General features: G+C 28.5%; 1 protein-coding gene across 1 annotated transcript in view; it reads right to left on the bottom strand.

Annotated features, from left to right (window-relative positions):
* LOC122502403 overlaps window positions 1-24,483 on the bottom strand; it is a 51,366-nt gene that overhangs the window by 20,137 nt on the left and 6,746 nt on the right. The window contains exons 3-4 of the mRNA XM_043612438.1: window positions 18,448-18,555; window positions 4,186-4,302 (exon numbers count right to left, since the gene is read on the bottom strand). Coding sequence (XP_043468373.1) covers window positions 4,186-4,302; window positions 18,448-18,555 — 225 coding nt within the window. The remainder of the gene's footprint in view (window positions 1-4,185; window positions 4,303-18,447; window positions 18,556-24,483) is intronic.

Here is a 24,483-nt window from a genome sequence, read left to right on the forward strand (position 1 = left end):
TAAATAAATTTATACTATTAATATAAATTTATTATTATTGAGATATTATTAATTAATATTATTGAGAATTAATAATAAATTATTAATATTAATAAATATTAATATTCATGTTAATAATTTATTATTAATTCTCAATAATATTAATAATTTTAATTAATATCTCAATAATAATAAATTTATTATTATTGTGATATTAATTAAAATTATTAATATTATTATGTTCAATATTATTATATTGAGATACAATTATTTAATATATTATATAATAATAAAAATATAGCTGTAGCATTGACGCGTAGTTATTCGACAAGTTTCATTTCAGCTTGTGACACTTGAGAGTATTTATAAGATTTGAGAGTCCCATGCGAGCGTAGCATAGTGGTTAGCGTGCGAGATTTCGGTGCGTAAATATTCGGTTAGGCGTAGGTTCGTACCCCCAAGCGTTAGGATTTTTCAAATGTGTATGTAATAAAAAATTGCGTTTAAGTGTATAAAGAAATAAAAAAATGTGTAAAGTGAACTGTCAATGAATTGTCATCCGTATTTATCTTTTGCAATTAATTATTATTTTTTGTATTGATATTTGTTGAAATTATCATTTAAATCCGACCCGGTTGTCAGTCGGTAGAATGCCAGCGCTCAGCTGGCTATTAAATGAAAAATCCGCGGTCAGTACAGTGCCGGGTCCCAGCCGGTTGAATTATACACGGAACGGCTTCTCCCGGCCGGTCAGCGGGCGGTAGAATGCCAGTTCCGAGCCGGTTGCCAGCGCGTTCCTGGCCTAGTCACTATTCGGTAGAATGCCCGTTCACATTCGGTTGGCAGGCGGTTCCCAGCCAGTACAGTTACACCGGCGTCAGTACGGGCTAGGATCCGCGCCGGTTGGAAATTTCCGCCTGGGTTGTATCAAGATTGACCGAGTCTTGAATCGAGCATGGGACGAACATTGGTGTCCCATACTGAGTGACGGCACTGGCATTGATATAGTAGATTAGGCGAGAAGCCTTCCAGCCTTCTGTGGCCGAGCGGTTTAAATGTCACAAAAACACAAAACGTAGGTCGACGAAATGAATATACTCTGTTCGACATCACAAGACTAACGCCAAAATGTACTAGGCGCTCTTTATTTATTTATTGCGTTATATTTGTAAAAATTCTATTATTTGTTTAAATAAATGAAAAAAAAAAGCGGTTTAAATGCGTGCGTTAGTATGTATATATACACACATACATGAATTAAAATAATAACAATAATATTTATTATTATTATTAATAATTCATATATTCACATTATATTGAATAAACGTGAGAAACGAGTAGGGAACAGTGGGAGCAGTCTTGTTTCAGTCCTGCATTAGGCGTCCGCAGCATTGATTGAGCATTGGTGCCAATGCTGAATCAAGGCTCGCGCTGCAGTCTGGAATCGGTGTTACATTAAAGCTTCGATCATTCCTGCTCTCGCTGATACACTCATGCTCAATCAATGTTGACCAATGCTCGGCCAATCTTTATAAAGCCTGAACTCGGCGTCACTTCGCGCCTGGGTCAGGTAGCAGCGAGCGGCTCAAGGCTTATCACTGCTACCCGACTGGTAGTATCCCTTCCAAGCCTCGCGATCGTCCCCTTATTTTATGTAGCCCTTTAATTTAATAATAATGACTGGAATACACTTTAAAATTTTAGACAGAAGAAAAATGTATTTGAAAATTTATTAAACCTACTTTTTTGTTGATCATATTTGCGATAAGGGTGATTTTAGAAATGAATATATCAAAATATATTATAAACAACTGTTAAATTTTCGTATTTACAATTTTCTTAGGGTAAGGAAGGGGCCCCAAGGTGGCATACCACACGGAGAAAAATAAGTTTGCTATTATATGGATAGCTAATTTTTAGCTATTACAGCTAATAATTAGCTGTTTTAGCAAAAAAAGTTAGCTATTTTAGCTAATTATTAGCTGCATTAGCTAACAAAAATTGCTATCCATATAATAGCAATTAAGGTTAGCTAAGGTAGTTAAACATTAGCTGAAATAGCTAACTATTTTTCTCCGTGCATCTTTTGAACGACTATAATTCCAAAACGGTATTATATAACATAATTAATAATAATATATGCCCTGAAACTGTATGTATCTCCTTAGCTAACTTTTTACTCAAAAAATTTTGTTATTTTACTAAGGAAAATAAAACTTAGACGACTTTGGAAAAACAGCTGAAATTTTGCTTTAAAAAAGGGGCCTGAAGGTGGCCATAATTCAAAAATTCACTGAAAAATTAAAAAAATAGTTGCAAAAATCAATTTAAGGTAATTTTATTTGAAATGTATTGTTTTTGGCTTATAATCACAGAGTCAATAGATGTTAACTCTGTTTTTTGCTTATAAGAAGTAATATTAAAATATTGTTAATTATTTATCCTATTTCATACACTAAAAACTACACGGAGAGACCGAGATTACTAATTTTTGTATAAAATCACACTAGAATTTACTATTTTCACATTGCAACCACCGGAAATAAGGGGACTTTTTGTATTTTTTACTATTTTCTACACTAAGTCACTAATCCTGACAAATGTTCACCAAATTAGCAAAGTTTCTTACTATTTCGTCCAATAGTTCCAAACAACTGTAGTAAACTCAGAAGTATTGTGTACGTAAAATTACTATAGTCGTTTGTAAATGCAGAAAGAAAGAATGAAAGAAAAAATATGGATTTTTGTCGCCGGTTTCCCGTCAATTCTTGACTAATGGAGGTAAACTGGAAGGATTTTTACATACACAGACATACACACACTTATATATTTGTTGGATAAATATTTTAAGACACACACATGTTTATTTCACTTATATGTATAGACGCGGTTAATTAATACACTAATACACAACTGCACGCACGACAACGAATTTCACTGAAAGCATACATCTTTGTTTCCTTATATATTGAATGATGAAAATTTACAGCACTTACGAGAAAGCAGTTTACTTTTAACAGCTTATTATGACATAGTTCTTGGGACAGGAATAAATGCAAAATTTATTAATTTGTAATGGTCAATTTCTGAGATAACGAACGACCTACGTTTCACTTTATATTGAATTATTGTAGATAATATCCAAATTTATTTTACATACGCGAAACATATAGTCACTGTCAATGATCGGATAACATCGGCTCATTTACGGAGATTGACGAAGTTAGCAACCAATAGAAATGCAGGCGCCATATGACTGCGCTTGCTAGCCACACTTGCTCACCAAAAATTACTACAGTGGATAGAAAGTTTTAGTGGAAAATGTCTTCATTTGTCAGATTTTGTCTAATTAAATTAGAGAAAACTATAATCAATTTTTGCTACATTTACAACTCTTACACAAAATATTAAAACTTGCTATTTCAATGTAGCAAATTTATTTATTTCTTTTGTAAATTTATCTAATTCTGTAGTACATTATGCTAAAAGTCCCCTTATTTCCGGTCATTGCAACCATTTTTATTAATTTTTGCAAATGTGGGTCTCTCCGTGTAAATTATTTTTTGCAACACTTACCTCTGAAGTTAAATTTTATACACCGAAAAGTATGTATAAAGAACCTCTTTATAAAACGGTGTGTAAAGTGATTCACTTTACGCACTGTTTTGTATGTTTTAATGATTATGCGTGTGTATGTATATACTATTTATGTTTATGTTTTTTTATGTTTTATGTTTAATTTTCCCATAGTTACTACATTGTATAAAAATGTTGCCCAAATATTATCAATATTTTTGCAAAATTCGGTGAGGGGGGAGGTGAGTGTTGCAAAAAATGTTGTATGACACTCGTATAATCACTCACTTTACGCACTTGTATCATAAATAACTATTATGAATCATAAAGTTTTCCAAATCGATCAAATTTAAATTTTCCATAATATATTTTGATAAATATTACATCGGAAAAAATGCCTTTACATCTGTCATAAACAATGAAAATAACCTGAAGGTAGACGGATAGAATTTATATTGGTTTTTTTTATACAATTTTCAATTTTTTACTACTTATATTGACAAATTATACAAAAAGAAATAAATTTTGAGAAATGTACTGACAAAAAGTTTGATTTTATTAATATTGTGACGTTTTACAGTGAAAGAGACATTAGCTGAAAAAAATTAATTAGAGTTATGTAGATATTACCTCTTTCTGTGGTTTTTTAGTTTTCTGTGACTCTTGTTGTAACGACAAACTAAAGTTCCTTCTATTTGGAAAATTTATCCTTTTTTTTATTAGTTTCTTCCAAATTTTCGATACTTGCTGAAATTTAATTTCATTAATCTGTCATTTAAATAATAGCAATTAGTCTAAATACATAGGCACACCAAAAAAAAAAAAAGGTCAAAATCCAGAGACACACCTCCATATCCCTATGTTTTTGGGATCGCTGAAACCGAATATGACCATAACAAATCAGAAATTATATAGTATTATGCTGAAGCTGCTGAAGTAATCTACTGGCGCAATACAGCGCCTGTGGGATTGACAAGGCTTGGGTGGACACTAAAAAACTAGTGCTGGTATTTATACCGCATTAGTACTGCAGTGCCAGTACTGTGCCAGCTTTGAATTAATACTGATGAAAGACTTTATTTGCTCTTATACATCATTTTCTTGTAATTTATTACAAAATTGTTTATATTGTGGCCTTGGGTCCAAAAGATTTGAAGAAGTTGTTAAATATCAGTAATTATTTCTTTATTTCATCGAATGCATTTTCACTGTGAACACAGCTAATCAGGACACATTTTTCAATGATACAAATTTATAAAATTTTAAATTTACTTTGAGGTTATGTTGGCCTTTAAAACTTCTTTAATTTTAATTTTTTAAAATTTTATAAATTTGTATCATTGAAAAATGTGCCCTGATGAGCTGTGTTCACAGTGAAAATGCATTCGATGAAATAAAAAAATAATTGCTGATATTTAAAAACTTCTTCAAATCTTTTGGACCCAAGGCCACAATATACACTACTGAAAATCCCTGTATAAGATCTTGTACAAGAAAATGCATACGTTCAGCAGCTGAACTTGTACAAGAAAATGTACAATTTCTTGTATACGGATTTGAAACAAGTTCTTCTATTGGAACTTGTACTAGAAAATGTACAAGAAAATGTACAGACTTGTACAAGAAAAGAAACTAGTACAAGAAAATGTATATGTTCTTGTGTACAGGTTCATGTACAAGTACTTGTATATATGAACACGTTCATGTTCTTGTAAATTTTCTTTACACATTATTTTTAACGTGTAAAAATTATAAACATTAAAGGCTGCGCAGTAGTTTTTATAAGCCTTTAGAGCTGCGCAATAGTTTTTAGCTTGCCTAAAGTGAAGAGTCTTAACGATTAGAAGTTATTAAAATGCCAATTTAAAAAAAAATTATTTATAAATTTACTAATTCCAATTTTCTAAAAAAAATTTATTTATAAATTTACTTGTACAAGAACAGGGTTGCCACAGGTCAGGGAAATCAGGGAATTCAGGGAAAAGTCAGGGAAAGTAAAATTGGTCAGGGAAGTCAGGGAAAAGTCAGGGATTTTTATTTAAGTAACTGGAAAAAATTAAATTTTGGAGAAGTTACAAATAATTGCAGAAATTCAATTATTTTCAAAAGTAATAAAATTCTTCTCAAAAATTCAATTATGTTTAAAAATTAAAAAAAATTCTCGTCAAAATTCAATTATCTTTAAAAATAATAAAATTCTTCTCCAAATTTCAATTATTTTCAAAAATTTTAATAAAATTCTTTGCAAAATTTCAATTACTTTCAAAAATTTTTTCTCAATTCAATGATTTTCAATATCTACAGTTTTAATAAAATTTTTCAAAAGAAATCAATTATTTAAAAAAAAATTTTTTTGATAAAATTCTAAGCAAAAAATTTAGGTAATTTTTAAAAAAAATTTTAATGAAATCCTTTATAATAATTAAATTGTTTTCAATATTATTTGAATAACATTTTTTGAAAGAATTGAATTATTTCCATAAATAATATACAATTTTAAAAGAAATTGAATTATTTAAAACACAATTTTTATAAAATTTTTTCAAAAAAATTTCTTCGAAAAGATTTTTTTTAAATTCTTCTCAAGAATGTAAATATCTATTTAATATAATTAATTATTAGTTTCAAAAATTTTATAATAATTCTTCACAAAAATTCAACTATTAAAAAAACATTAAAAAATATTCTTCTCAAGAATTCAATTATTTTCAAAAATTTGAGTAAAACTCTTGTCAAGAATTTAATTATTTTCATAAATAAATAAAATTCTTCTCAAGAATTCAATTATTTCTATAAATAATAAAATTCGTTTCAGAAATTCAATTATTTTCATAAATAATAAATTTTCTCAAAAATGCAATTATTTTAAAAGAATTTTATAAAATTCTTCACAAGAATTCAACTATTTAAAAAAAAATTTATAAAATTCTTCTCAGCATATCAATTATTTTCACTTTAAAATTTTAATAAAATTTTTTGAAAGAACCCAATGGGAAATTTACAACTGGCGTAGTACTGCGCCAGCACTGGCAGCACTGGCGGCAAGGCTGAGAGCCAGCACTGGCATGGCACTGGGATGATAACGCCGTCTGGCGCTGCCGAAGTACTGTCTGTCAGTGCTGCCAGACAGCGCTGGCGCAGCACTGGACCAGTGCTGGCTGAGAATATTGCCGCAATAAATGCCGTATTGTTATTAATTAGTCGTAAATTAATAATTATAAATAATTTAACAACAAAATGGTGAATAATATTAATAAATAGTTATTATTCATAAAATATTTCTCTTCTTAAAGAAATTGTATTAAAGATGGAGACTAACAATGTAAAGGAAGTAGAAAAAAATTGTTTATAACATTTAAAAATTAAATAATAAACAATTACAGTAAGTGTGCATTAGATTTTCATATTTTAGTACCTAAAGATTGGAATCTAGAAATATCGCAAACCTATGAAAATAAACAAAATTGCTAACGAGGGGAATCGAACCTACAACCTACGGACTAACAGACTAACGCTCTAACCACTATGCTAACGACACATGTGTACAGTAAAGTATTAATATCTCAGTATCATTCAGACATGCAATTATTGAGTCAAAGATGAGAAAAAAATAGGGATACGTTAGAAATAATAAATTGAAATAAAATAAATTAAACTAAATTTTTAATAGTAAGAAGTATAATAGTATTTTAATAGGAACCAAATTATTATTGAGATTAAAGTTTAAATTTTGTTTATAATTTTAATTTGTTTAAATAATTTATTATTTACAAAATTAGACAATTGTGTTAAATTGTTATTATTCAATTTAATAAGAATAAAAAATGAACAACTGAAAAGTAAAATATTAATTTTTTCAATAAATTTATATTTATAAACATTCATAAACTTTTTTTATAATTTTTTTCAAGTTTATGTCAAAAAAGCAATGTTGGCAAAGAGCGTCGTGAACAATTTTTCTATACTCAGCCAGCACTTGCCGCCGTGGCTTGTCCAAGCTTTGGCGAAACAAAAATTCTGTACTGCGCCAGCACTAATTGTCGAGGCTCGGCTATAATACGCCGAACAATCGTCTGAGTACTAAGCCAGTGGTAAACATCGGCACTACACTGGCATTTCCCATTGGGCATTTGCAAATCGAATCGAACGTATCTTGCGTAGATAATAATTTTATATTCAGACACGAACGTAATGTACTTACACTTTACGAAATTTAAAATGCGAAAGTTTTTTATTCGTTACAAATTTTTAATTCTTAATATTTACAACAATAATAATATTTATAATACTTATAATTTTATTATAAATAGTCGCTATTTATCAATTTTAGCTACACATTTACAAGTAATTTTTTGATTTGCAAAAAATAATTTATAAGAAAATATAAACTCATTGTAGTGCTTAAAAATTTTGAATTAATTAATTAATTAAATTAAGTACAAAATTAATTTCAAACTTTATTATTAATAAATATTTTAAATAATTAATTTTCTTGAATATTATACGTGATTAAAAATAGTTATTAAATAATTAATTGTCAATTAGGTAGAAAAATGTTTTTATTTATTTTTTATTTAGAGAAAATAGATTTGAAATTTAAAATATCATATTTAACTTGTATTTTTGCATGCATAAACATGGTTAAGCGATATCACATTTTTATTAATCACAACAGTTTTTAATAATACTGCGTTTTTGGCTATACTTATTTTTTATAATAACAATTTACGATGAATTTATAATCACATTTGGTTTGCATTTTTGACTTAGAAAACATTTCGATTACTAATAATTATATTTATTATCTCATCTTTAATAATATATCATTATTAATAAAATTATTTTAGTAATAAAGCATTTATAATATACATGACACAATCAACTAATATGACAAACCACGGTGTGAATAGTAAATATGCGCATGTGCAGTAGAGAAAATCCAGTTACGCTTTTTTAGATTGTAAAGTGACTGTTTTTGTCAGATACGGTAAATTGTTTTTAAAAAATTAAGTAGTTTTTAGTTTGAATTTTAATTTTTTACGCATGTTTATAGTTAATAAGGGTAATAACAAAGCTAATGCTGCATTTATTTCAATTTTTATAAAAATTGCAAATACGCTTATTTCGATTTGCACGGCAGACTTGACTCCCGAACTTCTCGTTATAGCGAGATTCGAGTGTAAATTATTTTATTAAAATCATTACAAAGTTTAAGTAAACAAACAGAAACATAGACCAGCTGTCCTGCATATATTAGTTCCAACAGTGGCGCTGCTTGAACTGTTTGAATCGCCAATACCGCTCACGAAAAAATATACTGCTATTAGCCAATAAAAAGAAATATTCAAACTACTCTTACTTAAAGAAAGAAATTTTTTATTCATTGGTTTAGTTAAACAAAATGGATAAAATAATTAATATTTAAAAAATAAAACATAATTATAATCCCAACCCACAAAAGAAAAAATAAAGGCTGCTGAACAATAGAAAATTAAATTGAAACTCCTATTTTTTCGGAAAGGGTTATGGATAAATTTTATGTTTTTAAAATTATATATGTTCTTCCATTTTATCAACTGAACCAACAAATCAAAAAATAGCTTTCTTTAAGAAGGAGGAGTTTAAATTTTATTTAAATTGGTCTAAATCGTCCATTTTTTCATTTGGGGGTTGGAAATATATGTTATATTTCTTAAATATTAATTTTATCTCCATTTTGTTTAACTTTACCAACAAATAGAAAAGTTGATTTTGAAAATAGGAGGAGTTTAAATCTATTTTTATTGGCTAATAGCAGTCTATTTTTTCGAGAGAGGTTGTTGTTAAATTTTATGATTTTTAAAATTATAAATATTCTTCCATTTTTTCAACTAAACCAACAAATAAAAAATAGCTTTCTTTATGAAGGAGGAGTTTAAATTTTATTTTAATTGGTCTAAATCATCCATTTTTTCTTTAAGGATTGGTATTATATGTTTTATTTTTCAAATATTAATTTAACTCAACTAATTAATAAAAAATTGCATTTTGAAAATAGGAAGAGTTTATTTTTATTGGCCAGAATAAATATAAATAATAAATCTTATAATTTAAAAATAAATTCAATTTCCGATTGCACTTCCTTAGTTCAAAATTCCCACCTTTTTAACCTAGTTTATTTTACTTCGCCAGTTTCTATTTTAGCAAATTTTTATTTTCCAACGGGCGAAATAAACTATTTCTCTTATTTCGCCCGACACTGCCCAGGCGGAAAAGTCGGACGAATGTCGGAATTTACAACCGGCTGGGATCCGCGCCTGTACAGACCGCAAGTACCGACGGTCTGTACCGATTCGGATCTGAAAAAGCAACCGGCGCGGTACAGATTATGCTCCGACTGTCGGAACCGTCTTCCCACTATTGTCAGTACTGGCTCGGTACTGGATTTCTTCCGCCGGCGGATCTTATTCTTCTGCGGCGTCGGAAGAATGACGGATATGTTGAGTCTGTACTGGCTCGGTACTGGGGCGGATCCGACTGCGGATCTCGTCATTTATTGTCACATTATAAATTAAATAATTATTACAAGTAATTGCATTATTTTAGAAAATAATTATTAATAAATTAATCTAATCAATATATTAAGTAATTATTCATTGAGACTTTTTTAAAAATTAAATAATTAAAAAAATTCGTTATTAATTAATATTATATATTATTAATTAATAATATCTCAATAATAATTGAATAATTGTTTCTCAATATAATAATATTGAAGGTAATGATATTAATAATTTTAATTAATATCTCAATAATAATAAATTTATGGTTATTGATATATTATTAATTAATATTAATATTGATAATTTATTATTAATTCTCAATAATATTAGTGTTAATTAATAATATATAAAATTAATTAATAATATCTTAATAATAATAAATTTATTATTATTGAGATATTAATTAAAATTATTAATATTATTACGTTTAATATTATTATATTGAAAAACAATTATTCAATATATGTATTATATAATAATAAAAATATAACAAGTTTCTTTTTTAACGAAATATTGAAATAGTCCTAAATATACATTCAATAAAGTATTAAAAATATAGCGGTATCATTGACGCGTAGTAATTCTACAAGTTTTTTTTCAGCTTGTGACACTTGAGAGTATTTAAGATTTGAGAGTCCCATGCGAGCGTAGCATAGTGGTTAGCGTGCGAGATTTCGGTGCGTAAATATTCGGTTAGGCGTAGGTTCGTACCTCCAAGCGTTAGGATTTTTCAAATGTGTATGTAATAAAAAATTGCGTTTAAGTGTATAAAGAAATAAAAAAATGTGTAAAGTGAACTGTCAATGAATTGTCATTAGTATTTATCTTTTGCAATTAATTATTATTTTTTTATTGATATTTGTTAAAATTATCATTTGGATCCGATCCGGTTGTCAGTCGGTAGAATGCCAGCGCTCGGCTGGCTATTAAATGAAAAATCCACGGTCGGTAGAGTGCCAGGTCCCAGCCGGTTGAATTATACACGGAACGGCTTCTCCCGGCCGGTCAGCGGGCGGTAGAATGCCAGTTCCGAGCCGGTTGCCAGCGCGCTCCTGGCCTAGTCACTATTCGGTAGAATGCCCGTTCACATTCGGTTGGCAGGCGGTTCCGAGCCAGTACAGTTACACCGGCGTCAGTACGGGCTAGGATCCGCGCCGGTTGGAAATTTCCGCCTGGGTGTGTACTTTTACAACGGGCGAAATAAAAAATTTTTTTGTTTCCCACCTTTTCTGTTTCATTTCTATTGTAAGGAAGAAGGGGAGTTGGTTTAACTGAATGCATTTAGTTGATATAAATTGAAAATTATCTATCAAAAGAATTATTAAGCTGTACTATCGAGAGTGATATAAATGTTACTCGACACAATATTATGTGTTATGAAATTCTCTTCTTTTTCGTATTATTGTTTTAATAATATTTTGAATATTTCTGTCTCTGTTCCTTCCTTTTACTCGTTACGGGATTATCTCGCTTTCAATATTAACTATTTATATTGATGTTCTTCAATATTTCGAAGAGGAACTAAATTTAACAAACCCATTGTTGTTACAAAATTAATTAAATAAAAAAAAAACAAAATAAAAAAAGGGGGAAAAAAGAAAAATAATCGTTCATAAAATTGCTGCATAGTAACTAAACTAAAAAAATATGAATATCACAAAAAGTTGCTAATCAAATTAAAATTATAACAATACACGACAAAAGGAATATAATTATAAAATGTTATCTTTTACTCAACTGTCCTTATTGTAAATAATTGTATAAAACACGAACAATATGTTGTTCTTCTTATAGGTATGTATGCAAGCTTGGTTCTCCTTTCCCACTTTCCGCCCCCCCCCTTAATTGAGAGGGAGGGTGGAGATGGAGGATTAAAGATGGAGCGATTCCTCGATATGCCACTTGTCAGATGATCATCCCTTAAAATTTTTAAGGAGGGAATAGATCTATCGACTAAGTGACTATGTCGTAGGAATTTACAATAAACAAATGAAAGAAAAAAGAACAAAAAATATAATACAAAAACTAAAATAAGAAATAATGACATTAGGAAATTTTCGCAAGAGAATAATAGTGAGAAATGAGCAAGAAGAATTAAATTATATAAACAAACATTGAAACCTATCTACTGTATTTCGACATCGTATTTATATTATTTTCTTTTTTTTTGTAAAATTCATCACTGATCAAATCAGTTTTTTTTACTACGTAATTATATTGCTTCTGCTTTTTCTGATCTAAATTTAATAACAATGCGTTGCGTAAGACAACACAATTGTATTCAAGGCCACTGACAAACAAAAATAATAATAAACACCAAAATCAAAACGTAGGTCGACGAAATGATATTAATCTGTTCGACAATATAAGACTGATTGTCAAATGTAAAGGCGCTCTTTTATTTTATTTATTGCGTTATACTTTGTAAATTCTATACTATTGGTTTTAATTTTAAATAAATAAATAAAAAAAGGTAGTGGTTAGAGTGATAGGCTAGAAGTCCGTAGGTCGTAGGTTCGATTCCTCGCAGTGTCAAATTTTATTTCGTTATACACCCAGAGAAATGGTATATTTGTCTCAGAACCAACTAGACTTTTTATTTGCTTCAAATAAATTTTATTTAATTCAAATAAAATTTTATTTGGCTCAAATATATGTTTTATTTATGTCGAATAAAATTTTTATTTAAATGAAATAAAAAGTCTAGTTGGTTCTGAAACAAATATACGTTTATTTAACTCAAATAAAATATATTTGGTTTAAATAATATTTTTCTCTGGGTGTAGGTTTGCGTTTATTCTGCGTTGTAAACATTAATTTGATTAAAAGTTAGGGATTATCACATGCTTGCAAATATAAATTAATTTTTTTTATTATATTAACATTGAATTTAAATAAAATTTCTACTAGATTGGAAAATAGACGGTCTGGTCTGATTCAGGCCAGCGCCAGAAGATTTTTCTACACGGGTACAAAGCCAGTACTAAACCAGTACTGGCTGCCAGTACTGTGCCAGTAACATTAAACCAGTACTGAAAAGCGTTATCATTTCGGTCGAATGCCAGTACTGGTTCAACCATGGCGGGCAGTACTCCGCCAGAACTGCGCCAGTTGTTTTTAAATCAAACTTTATTAATGTGCAATTAAATAAATAATTTTTAATAAATAATATATTAATTTGAAAGAATAAAAATATATTTATCTTGAAAGAAAATGTGTTCCATATATAATAGTACCTAAAATAAATAACACATTCAATACAATATATAAAAAAGATATTATTAATTAATTTATTTATTATTAACCCATTAATGCTCATGGGCACAGAAACGCAGATATCGAAAAGACAACAAGTGGGATCCTGGCATGGGGTCTAATAATAATTTTTGACGTTAAAAAATTTTAAAAAAAAATTTTTTTAAACAATTTGTTATAAACACATTATGAAAATTTGATTTTCCTAAAAAACTGATAGCGCTAATCGATTCTACGCGAAAAAATACTACGAGAACATATGTTGCAAAATTTTTTGAAAAAGACCTATTGTTATAAAAATGTTATAAACAATTAGCCTGCATATATACTCGTTCCAGCCCATGGGCATAGAAACGCAGATATCGAAAAAAAACAAGTGGGATCCTGGCATGGGGTCTAATAATAATTTTTGACGTTAAAAATAAAAAAAAATTTTTTTTAAACAAAATTTTTAACGTCAAAAATTATTATTAGACCCCATGCTAGGATCACACTTGTTGTTTTTTCGATATCTGCGTTTCTGTGCCCATGGGCATTAATGGGTTAATTAATTAATTTAAACAATATGTATTAAGTAATTTATTTATTGACACTTTTCTGCAAATTAGATAATTAAAAAATGTGTTGTGCATTTAAATTTCATTCAATTTAATAGAATTACCTAATATGTTATAAATTGTTTTGTAGTGAAGTTGGGTTCAATATTATTCGATATATTATGTAATGAAATATTAAAAAATATAATAATAAAGATATAACAAGTTTCTTTTTAAACAAAATATTGAAATATTCATAAATATACACATTCAGTAAAGTATTGAAAATATACCGGTATAACATCATTCCGTATTTCAAAATTGTTTATTACAGCCTAGTAATTTTACAATTTTTATTTCAGCTAGTAACACTTAATATTATTTAAAATTTGAAAGTTCTATGCGAGCGTAGCACACTCAGAGAAAACGTTTATTTCACTTAACCAAACTGTTTAATTAACCTATTTTATTTGTCACGATAAAAAAATGTTGTTGATTTAAATAAAAATTTTGGTTCATTTTAATAAATACGTAAAATTTTTTTGGTTATTGTAAAGAAATTTTTTATTTGATGTTTGTTTCATTTAACCAAATTTGTGTTTTGGATAAAGAATATTGTTTAGTTAAATACAATTTGTTCGACACAACACACAAATTTGTTTCATTTAACCAAATCATTTTATTTGAGTCAAACAAAAATATTTGCTTGTCTCAAAAAGTACATGTGTGAATTTAAAAATGTCGATCTCACTTATGTCTCACTTATGCATTGTGTTCATTGTAAGACGTACTGCATATTTAATTTGTACCAGAGAGAAGAATATGTACAAAAAGGTTTTGTGAAGTTTTCAGTTGGTTGTTTCGAATAAACTTTTTTCTGAGTGCATGTATAAAAGTCATATAATATGTTTAATGTAATATTTTAAATGTTATTTTATAATGAAGTAATTTTGTTCATATGAAGAAATATATAATATTTTACTTAATTGTTATTTATTTTCCTCTAATAATGTTTGAGTTTCCTAATTTAATATTTTCTAGTATACATATTATTTTGCGGTTAATTTATAATATGTATAATTTTAAAATATCAATAATTATATAATAAATTATAAATTAACCTATAATATGTACTAGAAAATATTAAATTAGGAAATTCAAATCACGGTAAATCGTTAAGTGTTAAAATAACACCAAAATGGATTAAAATAACACTAAATTGGATTATTTTAATCCTTTTTGGTGTTATTTTAATACCTAACGATTTACCGTGATATTATTAGAGTAAAATAAATAATATCGTCAAAATAGTGGCCAGATTATAATTAATTATATAGATGATTAAAATAATGTTTATTGTAAAATGTAAATTCAAAATTGTTTGGGGGTCATTCACAAATTATGTCAGGCCTGGGCAGAACATTGCTCCGCGTGATGGGAATGACTCCCCAATCTCAGGCTTAGCAATAGTTTTCTCTCTCCCTCTCTCTTACTCACTCTCGGCGTTAAGCCTATTGTTAGGCCTAAGAGTGAGGAGTCATTTTCTTCACGCAGTGCACGCGGAGAAGTGTTTTGCCCAGACCTGATATATTAAATGGGAAAAAAATATTTTCAAAAAAATAAAACTTTTAAACTCCGTAACTCAAAAAATATTTTATCAAATTAAAAAAAAATATAGGAAGCTTCTTGTGTAAGCTTGCTGCAATATTGCCTGCTAAGTTTGCTTCTAAAAATGTTATTTTTTGCTTATAATAAAATATTATAATTTTATATAATAACATTCTTTATATGAGGCATTATTCCTGAACTGCCCCAAAAATAAAAAAAAGTTCTTGGATTTCCTTTATACTTTGGAAATATGTTACCCTAGTAGGTACAAGTTACTACACCAATTTACAGGTCCAACCCCCCACCCCAATCAAAAGGGTGGGGGGTTGAAATTTCAGCTTCAACTCGAACATGCATTCTTTAAACATTTGTAGTTTCTACTTAAATTATTCAATTAAAAAAAGGAAGTAGTGTTTTAGAAAGGTTTTTTTGTGTACTTTTAAAATATTTTATTTATATAATAAAAAAAAAATTTTTTTGCAAAAATTTTTTAAAATAAATAGTTTTTTGCAATTTTGTGCAAGTTCGGTAGTTTTTATTTTCTTTTTAATAATCTCAAATGAAAGCTTGGGAATTCCCCTAAAAGAAGATATAAGTCTGAAAATGGGCCGAAACAATTTGCCAAAGATATAGTGTAATAAGTAAAATTTGTCCATCCGCTCGCGCACTCCAGCGCGATGAACAGTGGGATTTTTTTTCAACTTACTATTGAAAATTGTCTAGAAACTACAAATTTTATCGGATGTTGATGTTCTTGATTTAAAATTACTAAGAGATCCACCAAAGTCGATTTTTGAATTTTTAATTGTTTATTTTTTTTTTGTTACTCAAAAATTTGACAAATTACAATATTTTTAGAAAAAATCATGTTAGTTTTTTTATTTTTCTATTACACATGATCGAAATCAATTTAAATTAGTCTAGTATGACCACCGGACAATTAATAAAGCATAATACAATTTATTTAAATTGTTGCAAACAATGTTAATTAACAAATAGATTACTTCGGACCTTCTTCATAAAAAAAATTGGTTTTTTTGCAGACAAGTTTAAAGTTATGTCTAATTTAGTAAAAAACTATTTTATAGTTAAAAATTATGATTAATATTAACAATTATATAAACAATAATCAACTTCCTTTTGTATTTGTAAACATTTTCGTCATTTTTCAAACTTTAAATATTTGTATCATATGTACATTTTTTTAAAAACTTAAAAAATTTATTAGCTTAAACAATTACATTTGTTATAAACAAACTTTTCATTTTTAAACAAATAAGTAGCTTTTTTCATCAAACAAAATTTTTTCCTTTTTTTTATATTTACTATCATAAAAAAGAACTCCTTAATGAAATGGAAATACTATAAATTATTCATTTAATTTTAATAAACATTATAAGTTAACAAATATTTAACTTTGTTCTTTTTTCACAGAAAAAATATATTTATTTATATGCATTTAAATGTAAACTGTTTTAACTGAATAATGGTTTACTTCATTAAAAATATAAATATTTGTTAACTTATAATGTTTATTAAAATTAAATGAATAATTTATAGTATTTCCATTTCATTAAGGAGTTCTTTTTTATGATAGTAAATATAAAAAAAAGGAAAAAATTTTGTTTGATGAAAAAAGCTACTTATTTGTTTAAAAATGAAAAGTTTGTTTATAACAAATGTAATTGTTTAAGCTAATAAATTTTTTAAGTTTTTGAAAGAATGTACATATGATACAAATATTTAAAGTTTGAAAAATGACGAAAATGTTTACAAATACAAAAGGAAGTTGATTATTGTTTATATAATTGTTAATATTAATCATAATTTTTAACTGTAAAATAGTTTTTTACTAAATTAGACATAACTTTAAACTTGTCTGCAAAAAAACCAATTTTTTTTATGAAGAAGGTCCGAAGTAATCTATTTGTTAATTAACATTGTTTGCAACAATTTAAATAAATTGTATTATGCTTTATTAATTGTCCGGTGGTCATACTAGACTAATTTAAATTGATTTCGATCATGTGTAATGGAAAAATAAAAAAACTAACATGATTTTTTCTAAAAATATTGTAATTTGTCAAATTTTTGAGTAACAAAAAAAATAAACAATTAAAAATTCAAAAATCGACTTTGATGGATCTCTTAGTAATTTTAAATCAAGAACATCAACATCCGATAAAATTTATAGTTTCTAGACAATTTTCAATAGTAAGTTGAAAAGAAATCCCACTGTTCATCGCGCTGGAGTGCGCGAGCGGACGGACAAATTTTACTTATTTCACTATATCTTTGGCAAATTGTTTCGGCCCATTTTCAGACTTATATCTTCTTTTAGGGGAATTCCCAAGCTTTCATTTGAGATTATTAAAAAGAAAATAAAAACTACCGAACTTGCACAAAATTGCAAAAAACTATTTATTTTAAAAAATTTTTGCAAAAAAAATTTTTTTTTTATTATATAAATAAAATATTTTAAAAGTACACAAAAAAACCTTTCTAAAACACTACTTACTTTTTTTAATTGAATAATTTAAGTAGAAACTACAAATGTTTAAAGAATGCATGTTCGAGTTGAAGCTGAAATTTCAACCCCCCACCCTTTTGATTGGGGTGGGGGGTTGGACCTGTAAATTGGTGTAGTAACTTGTACCTACTAGGGTAACATATTTCCAAAGTATAAAGAAAATCCAAGAACTTTTTTTTATTTTTGGGGCAGTTCAGGAATAATGCCTCATATAAGCTTGCAGCATGTTTACAAAGAAATGTATTGCGGTAAGCTTACACGGGAAGCTTGCTGCAAGATTTAATGTCCATGTTCGGTATACTAATGAAATTGATATCTTAAAAAATAATAGCTAATGCAAAGCCTTATATTTATAATGTGCATAGACAAAGTTAATGAAATGCACACATGTTATAATAAATTAAAATTGTAAAATTCTTACCTTTTCCTTAAATTTCTGTTGGTAACGATACCACGTTGATTTAGGAATTGCTGTTTGAGATCCACGTTGAATGTAGTCTTTATAATACTTCGGTCTGTCTGAACATTGCTATATGTAACGAATTAGAAATTATTAATATTTTAAGTAAATCTTAATTATTTATGAACATTTATTATAAGATGGTAAGGTGTCAATTTAGCGGATATATATTTATTTTGCTTATCATCGATAAGACAGAAATCAATATTTCAAAATTAATAATTCATTAATATTTGAAAATATATTTTATTTTGTGCATGGTTTCTGAAAAAAATGAATCGTCTCTCACCGCTGGGGTATGATCCCAGAACCTTCCTATTGCCGGTAGGATGCTCTACCAATTGAGCTACAGATAGATTCGATATCATTAATTTCAGTTAATTTTTCAATTAACCATTTATTAATTTTGAAATATTGATTTCTGTCTTATCGATGATAAGCAAAATAAATATATATCCGCTAAATTGACACCTTACCATCTTATAATAACACAGGTCAACAAAAAAAGACTTACTTTTTTTTTATGAGATAGCGGAATGGTTTCCTATGTATTTTTGGACGCTGAACACGATCCCGACTTCCAAATTTGCCCATCACGTCAGGATTTTGAGAAAAGTGGGGGTAAAGACCCCAAAAACGCTTTTTTGAGGATTTTCAACATTTCTTTTCTCTTTAACCTGACGTGCTAGAGACTTCCACAAGGTCTTAAATTAAAGCTTGTAATGTGCACTACAAGACCAATATCCATAAAATAAAAAAAAATTAAAATTTTTTTCAAAAAATGGGGTTGAAGACACCAAAAATTTGTGTTTTTGGATTGCTTTAATAGACTTCTTGCAATCGCTTGGATTCGCTTGAAAATGGGTTCTTGGGGTTTTTGGGGTCGCTGATTACGAATCCAATATTTGTTTGCAAAAATTTAAAACGGCGAAACCAAGATGGCAGATGTAAGAATTAAGAATTGCTTGGATTCGCTTGAAAATTGTTATTTCAGGGTTTTTGGGGTCGCTGATTACGAATCCGCCATTTTTAATTTTTGCAAACTAATATCGGATTCGTAATCAGCGACCCCAAGAACCCCAAGTAACCATTTTCATGCGAATCCAAGCAATTGCAAAAAGTCTATTAAAGCAATCCAAAAACACAAATTTTTGGTGTCTTCAATCCCATTTTTTGAAAAAAATTTTAATTTTTTTTTATTTTATGGATATTGGTCTTGTAGTGCACATTACAAGCTTTAATTTAAGACCTTGTGGAAGTCTCTAGCACGTCAGGTTAAAGAGAAAAGAAATGTTGAAAATCCTCAAAAAAGCGTTTTTGGGGTCTTTACCCCCACTTTTCTCAAAATCCTGACGTGATGGACAATTTTGGAAGTCGGGATCGTGTTCAGCGTCCAAAAATACATAGGAAACCATTCCGCTATCTCATAAAAAAAAAGTAAGTCTTTTTTTGTTGACCTGTGTAATTATTATCACGGAAAAAACCCATTACCATCTCATGATATTTATGAACATGTTTAGTACTCTCTAAATCTGAATATGTGAAAATTCACATATTTGTACGTTATAAGTCGTCTTCTCGATCAATAAGTGCATATACACTTATAATAAGTGAAATTTCACTCAGAATAAGTGAAAAATTCACTTATTTATAAGTGTATATGCACTTATTGATCGAGAGGACGACTTATAACGTACAATAAGGGGCCGTCCATATATTACGTAACGCTAATTTTTGAAAATTTTGACCCCCCCCTCCCCCCATGTAACACGCTGTTACATACATTAGCGCCATTTTTTTGGCTTATCGTAACAAATAGCTTGACCCCCCCCTCCCCCCAAAAAGTGTTACGTAATATATGGACGATCCCTAAGTGAAATTTCACATATTCAGATTTAGAGAGTATATTAGAAGGTAGGCATCGTATAAAAAGCTTGAAATGCCAATAAAAAAGGTCGGGTTACCCAGGTGAAAACGTTTCCGCACGGAGAAAAATGGTGCTGAGTTTCTAGTAAAAGTTCTTATGGAATAGTAATAATTCTACTTTTATATTAAACATTAATATTCATAGTAAAATGTACTTCTCATCACATATATTGAAAAAATTGCAAATCTCCCCATCTTACCCCACCGGCGGGTAAGATGGGGTACTAAAAAAAACAACCTATTTCTGTCGACAAATTTTACAAGTAAAGGTTGCATTTTTATCTTTGACATCGACACCACCACAACTGCTCAAAGCCCATTGGCCGCAGACAGAACAAGCAGCCTAGCCTTCATTTGAGTCTAAATAATTACCATTGCAATAGAGACAAGGTGTATTTTCCTCTTTACCATCGCTAATTGATGATTTAACCTGACAAGCTTTTTTCTTTTTCGTCACTCTTATTTTATTCAGTCTTGATTTTAGTAGTTTTCTTAACTTCTCTTATTTCTCTTTTTTTTTGCTTAATTTGTGTACCCCGTCTTGCCCCACTCTCCCCTACCCCATCTTGCCCGCACCTACAAAATTCAATAAAACGATTAATTACTACAATTTACAATCTACGATTCAACAAAGAAAAAAAAACATATGCTTCCCTTCTTCTGTAACCCTTGACAGTTAGAAAAAAAATTATACAGTTCTTTAACTGTTATTATTAAGTAATAAACACCTCCTATAAAAAGTGAAAAAATGTCAAGAAAATCGTCAAAAACAGTTTTTTTAGTAAAACAGATAAAAGATTTGTTCTCATGGCTTTTAGGTTTTATAAACAAAATAAACAAAACACCGTTTTGTTTATTAATATTATAAACAAAACACCGAGACTATCGTTTCGGTGCAGTATTATGTAAAATATAATCGCGATTGGTTAATTCGTTTGTTAAATAAGGCCGGTACCCCGTCTTACCCGCTACCTCGTCTTGCCCCATTCTCCCCTACCTACTTTTGTTTTTATATATACCTTATATATTTAATGTAAATATACCTAACAGAGAAAAAATTCCCAAACGCCGGGAATTGAACTCACGACCCGTGCGAACGTGCGACCACGCTCGCACGCTACGAAGATTTTCTTAATACTTGAGGACATTCATGTTCACAGTAACTGTTAATTTATAATAACTAATTTTTTTAGCAGTTCTTTTTTTAATTACTTAATTTATAAATAATAATAATAATAATTAATTAATAATTATTTGATATAATAATATAATAGTTTAATAAAATAAAAAAATCCCCCCCTATACAATTGTCCACGTGGATATTGCAAATTAAAAAAATAAGTTTTTTTTTACTCCTGTATGTTAAAAAATAAAAAAGATTATTTTTGAACATATTTCAAAGCAAGAATGTCAGTAAAGTCAGGGAAATGTCAGAAAAAAATTTTTGGTCAGGGAAATTAAGAAAATTGTGACTTTTTTCGACTCATTTAAAAAAATTGCGACAAAATACCACAATTTTTAGTAAAAAAAAGTACAAGTTATTTTGATTTTTATAATGTTAAAAATAACTATAAACAAATCTTTTTGAATAGTTGAAATTTTGAAAAATTTAATTGAAAATAATTAATTTATTTCAACCCGTGTGGAAATAGCCCGAGTTAGCCATGACGAAGTTATGCACGGAAAAAAATTTCATGACGCGAACGAGCAATATTGGGAATATAATTAAAATGAAAAACAACATAACCCACGTTTGGAATTAAGCTTAACTACATTAGCCGAAAGTTTAGCCAATTCAGTGATAGTGAGCTTTGGTTGAGTGCAATTCGTCAGCCATATTGGAAGTATGTGGAAACCTGACGCTCTACGGCTCCTATACCCAGAAATTTTTTTGACAGCATAAATATCAGTTTTGTGTTTTTTTAGTTTTAAAACAGTATTAATTTCAATAATTTACTTTCATATGGCTACAATTTGAAACATACAATTGAAAAAAATTAAAAATCATTTCAGGGTTAGGTTGTCTTTCAAGTAAAATTCAATATCGCGATTCTAGCGATAATGCCAATATCGCTCGCTCGTTTTTGACGAAATGTTTAGCTGTTATGGCGAAAAATTTCTCCATTTCAGTTGTACTTTTTTTTCCGTGTGGTTTCTGGTCAGATAGCAGACGACAGGGAGTAAAAGTCATTCACTTGTTCGATTTGTATAAAAATGGCGGCCGATTTCTCCCTTGGGCAAGAAAAATGCATGTGAACAGCTAATTTTCTTGCCCTTGGGAGAACACGGCCGCCAATTTCATACGGTCGAAGAAATGAATGACTTTCCTCCCTGTCGGCTGCTATCAGAAAGCGCCGTTTTTGTGCATGTGGGATAAAAAGTCTTTTGTTACAATTTTTGAAGAATAAAAAATCTTTAAAGGTAAATTTAAAAATGAAAATTTATGAAAATTGGCTTCTAATTTTTTAAAATTCAATATTTTCAATTACATATTTTCAAAAATTCAAATATATACAAAAAAATAACATTTTAAAATTATTTTTAACATTTTAGAGGAAACAATCATGTTAAAAAATTTTAATTAAAATTTATAAATTAAATTCAAAAATAATTTTAAAATATAACAGAATTTTAGAAGAACTTTCGGAAAATTATTTAAATTAATTGATTCAGAGACGAAGGTTTAGTTGCCCAGTAAAAAAAAGTATTGGAAGAGAGCGAATAGTATTGGCGGTGAGTTTCTGCCAATACGTTTTCGTGTGAAAACCGTATTGGCAGAAACTCACCGACAATACTATTCGCTCTCTTCCAATACTTTTTTTTACTGGGTGGAAATCGTAGAAAATAATTGAATTCAGGAAGGGTTATAATTGTCTTTCTAAAAAATAATTAAAATCATAAATTTTACTCATTTTCCGTAAACAATCATATTTTCCTGTAAAAAGAATTTTGTCAGGGAAATTAATTTTAATGTCAGTAAATTGTCAGGGAAATTGATTAACTGAAACTTATGATCATCCTGATTAAGCTTCATATATCTTTTTTGGAAATATCTTTGATTATATGTCCACGTTGACATTTGCTTAAACCCTCCCCCCTCCCCTTCATGGACAAACGTGGACTTTTCATTCACCCCCCGCCCCCCAAATGTGTCTACGTGGTTTATGGACGGCTCCAAAGTTATTGAGCGGCACTGTAGACATCTATAAATAAATAATAAATAATAATTTCATTATTTTTTACATTACATACAATGAATTTAAAATTTTTTAAAATAAATATTTAAAAATTATTTGTAAATTATTAATTATTTGTAAGGGCTCTCTATCTCAGATATGCTACGAGAGTAAGAGAGAAAAAACATTTAATTTGAATTTTCTGACTTTCTTACTCTTATGTGTTACCATGACAACCTGCAGCTGCAGTAGAGCTGTACAAGTATACACCTTTAAGTATACACCTTTAATATATAGCATTTGTGGCATATTCTTGTTAAAAAAATTTACAGAAGAATTTAATTGTTTTTGTATTCAATGCTTTCAAAATATTTCTATTGTACAAACGTTGTTTTTGTCATTTTTTAAATCTTTAAATATATAGTCACTATAATAAACAAAGTAACAACTATTAAATAAAAACACAACGTCGGACAATCGAATTTACCAAACTGTAAAACAAATTTTCAGTAGATTAACAGTTTTTTTTGCAGGAATTTGTAAAATAACATATTTAAAAGTAGCGAATTTACAATCTCTTTAGTATAAAGTTTGTACTTTCAACTTGTCAATTTTACAATTTTCTGTAAATTTACTACTCTGAAAGTAGGTAATAACATGGGTAATAATCAGTATTAATTTTGTCCTTTTATTACCTACTTTCAGAGTAGTAAATTTACAGAAAATTGTAAAATTGACAAGTTGAAAGTACAAACTTTACTAAAGAGATTGTAAATTCGCTACACTGAAAAAAAAACTAGTAGATTTGACTACTTTTTAACTACTCTACGTAATTCAATAGGTCCTCAACTGAATTCAAATAGTTGTACTAACTATCATAAAAGCAGTTAAGACA

The sequence above is a fragment of the Leptopilina heterotoma genome, unplaced genomic scaffold (genome assembly GCF_015476425.1).
Source record: "Leptopilina heterotoma isolate Lh14 unplaced genomic scaffold, ASM1547642v1 Lhet_107, whole genome shotgun sequence".
Taxonomy (NCBI): Eukaryota; Metazoa; Arthropoda; class Insecta; order Hymenoptera; family Figitidae; genus Leptopilina; species Leptopilina heterotoma.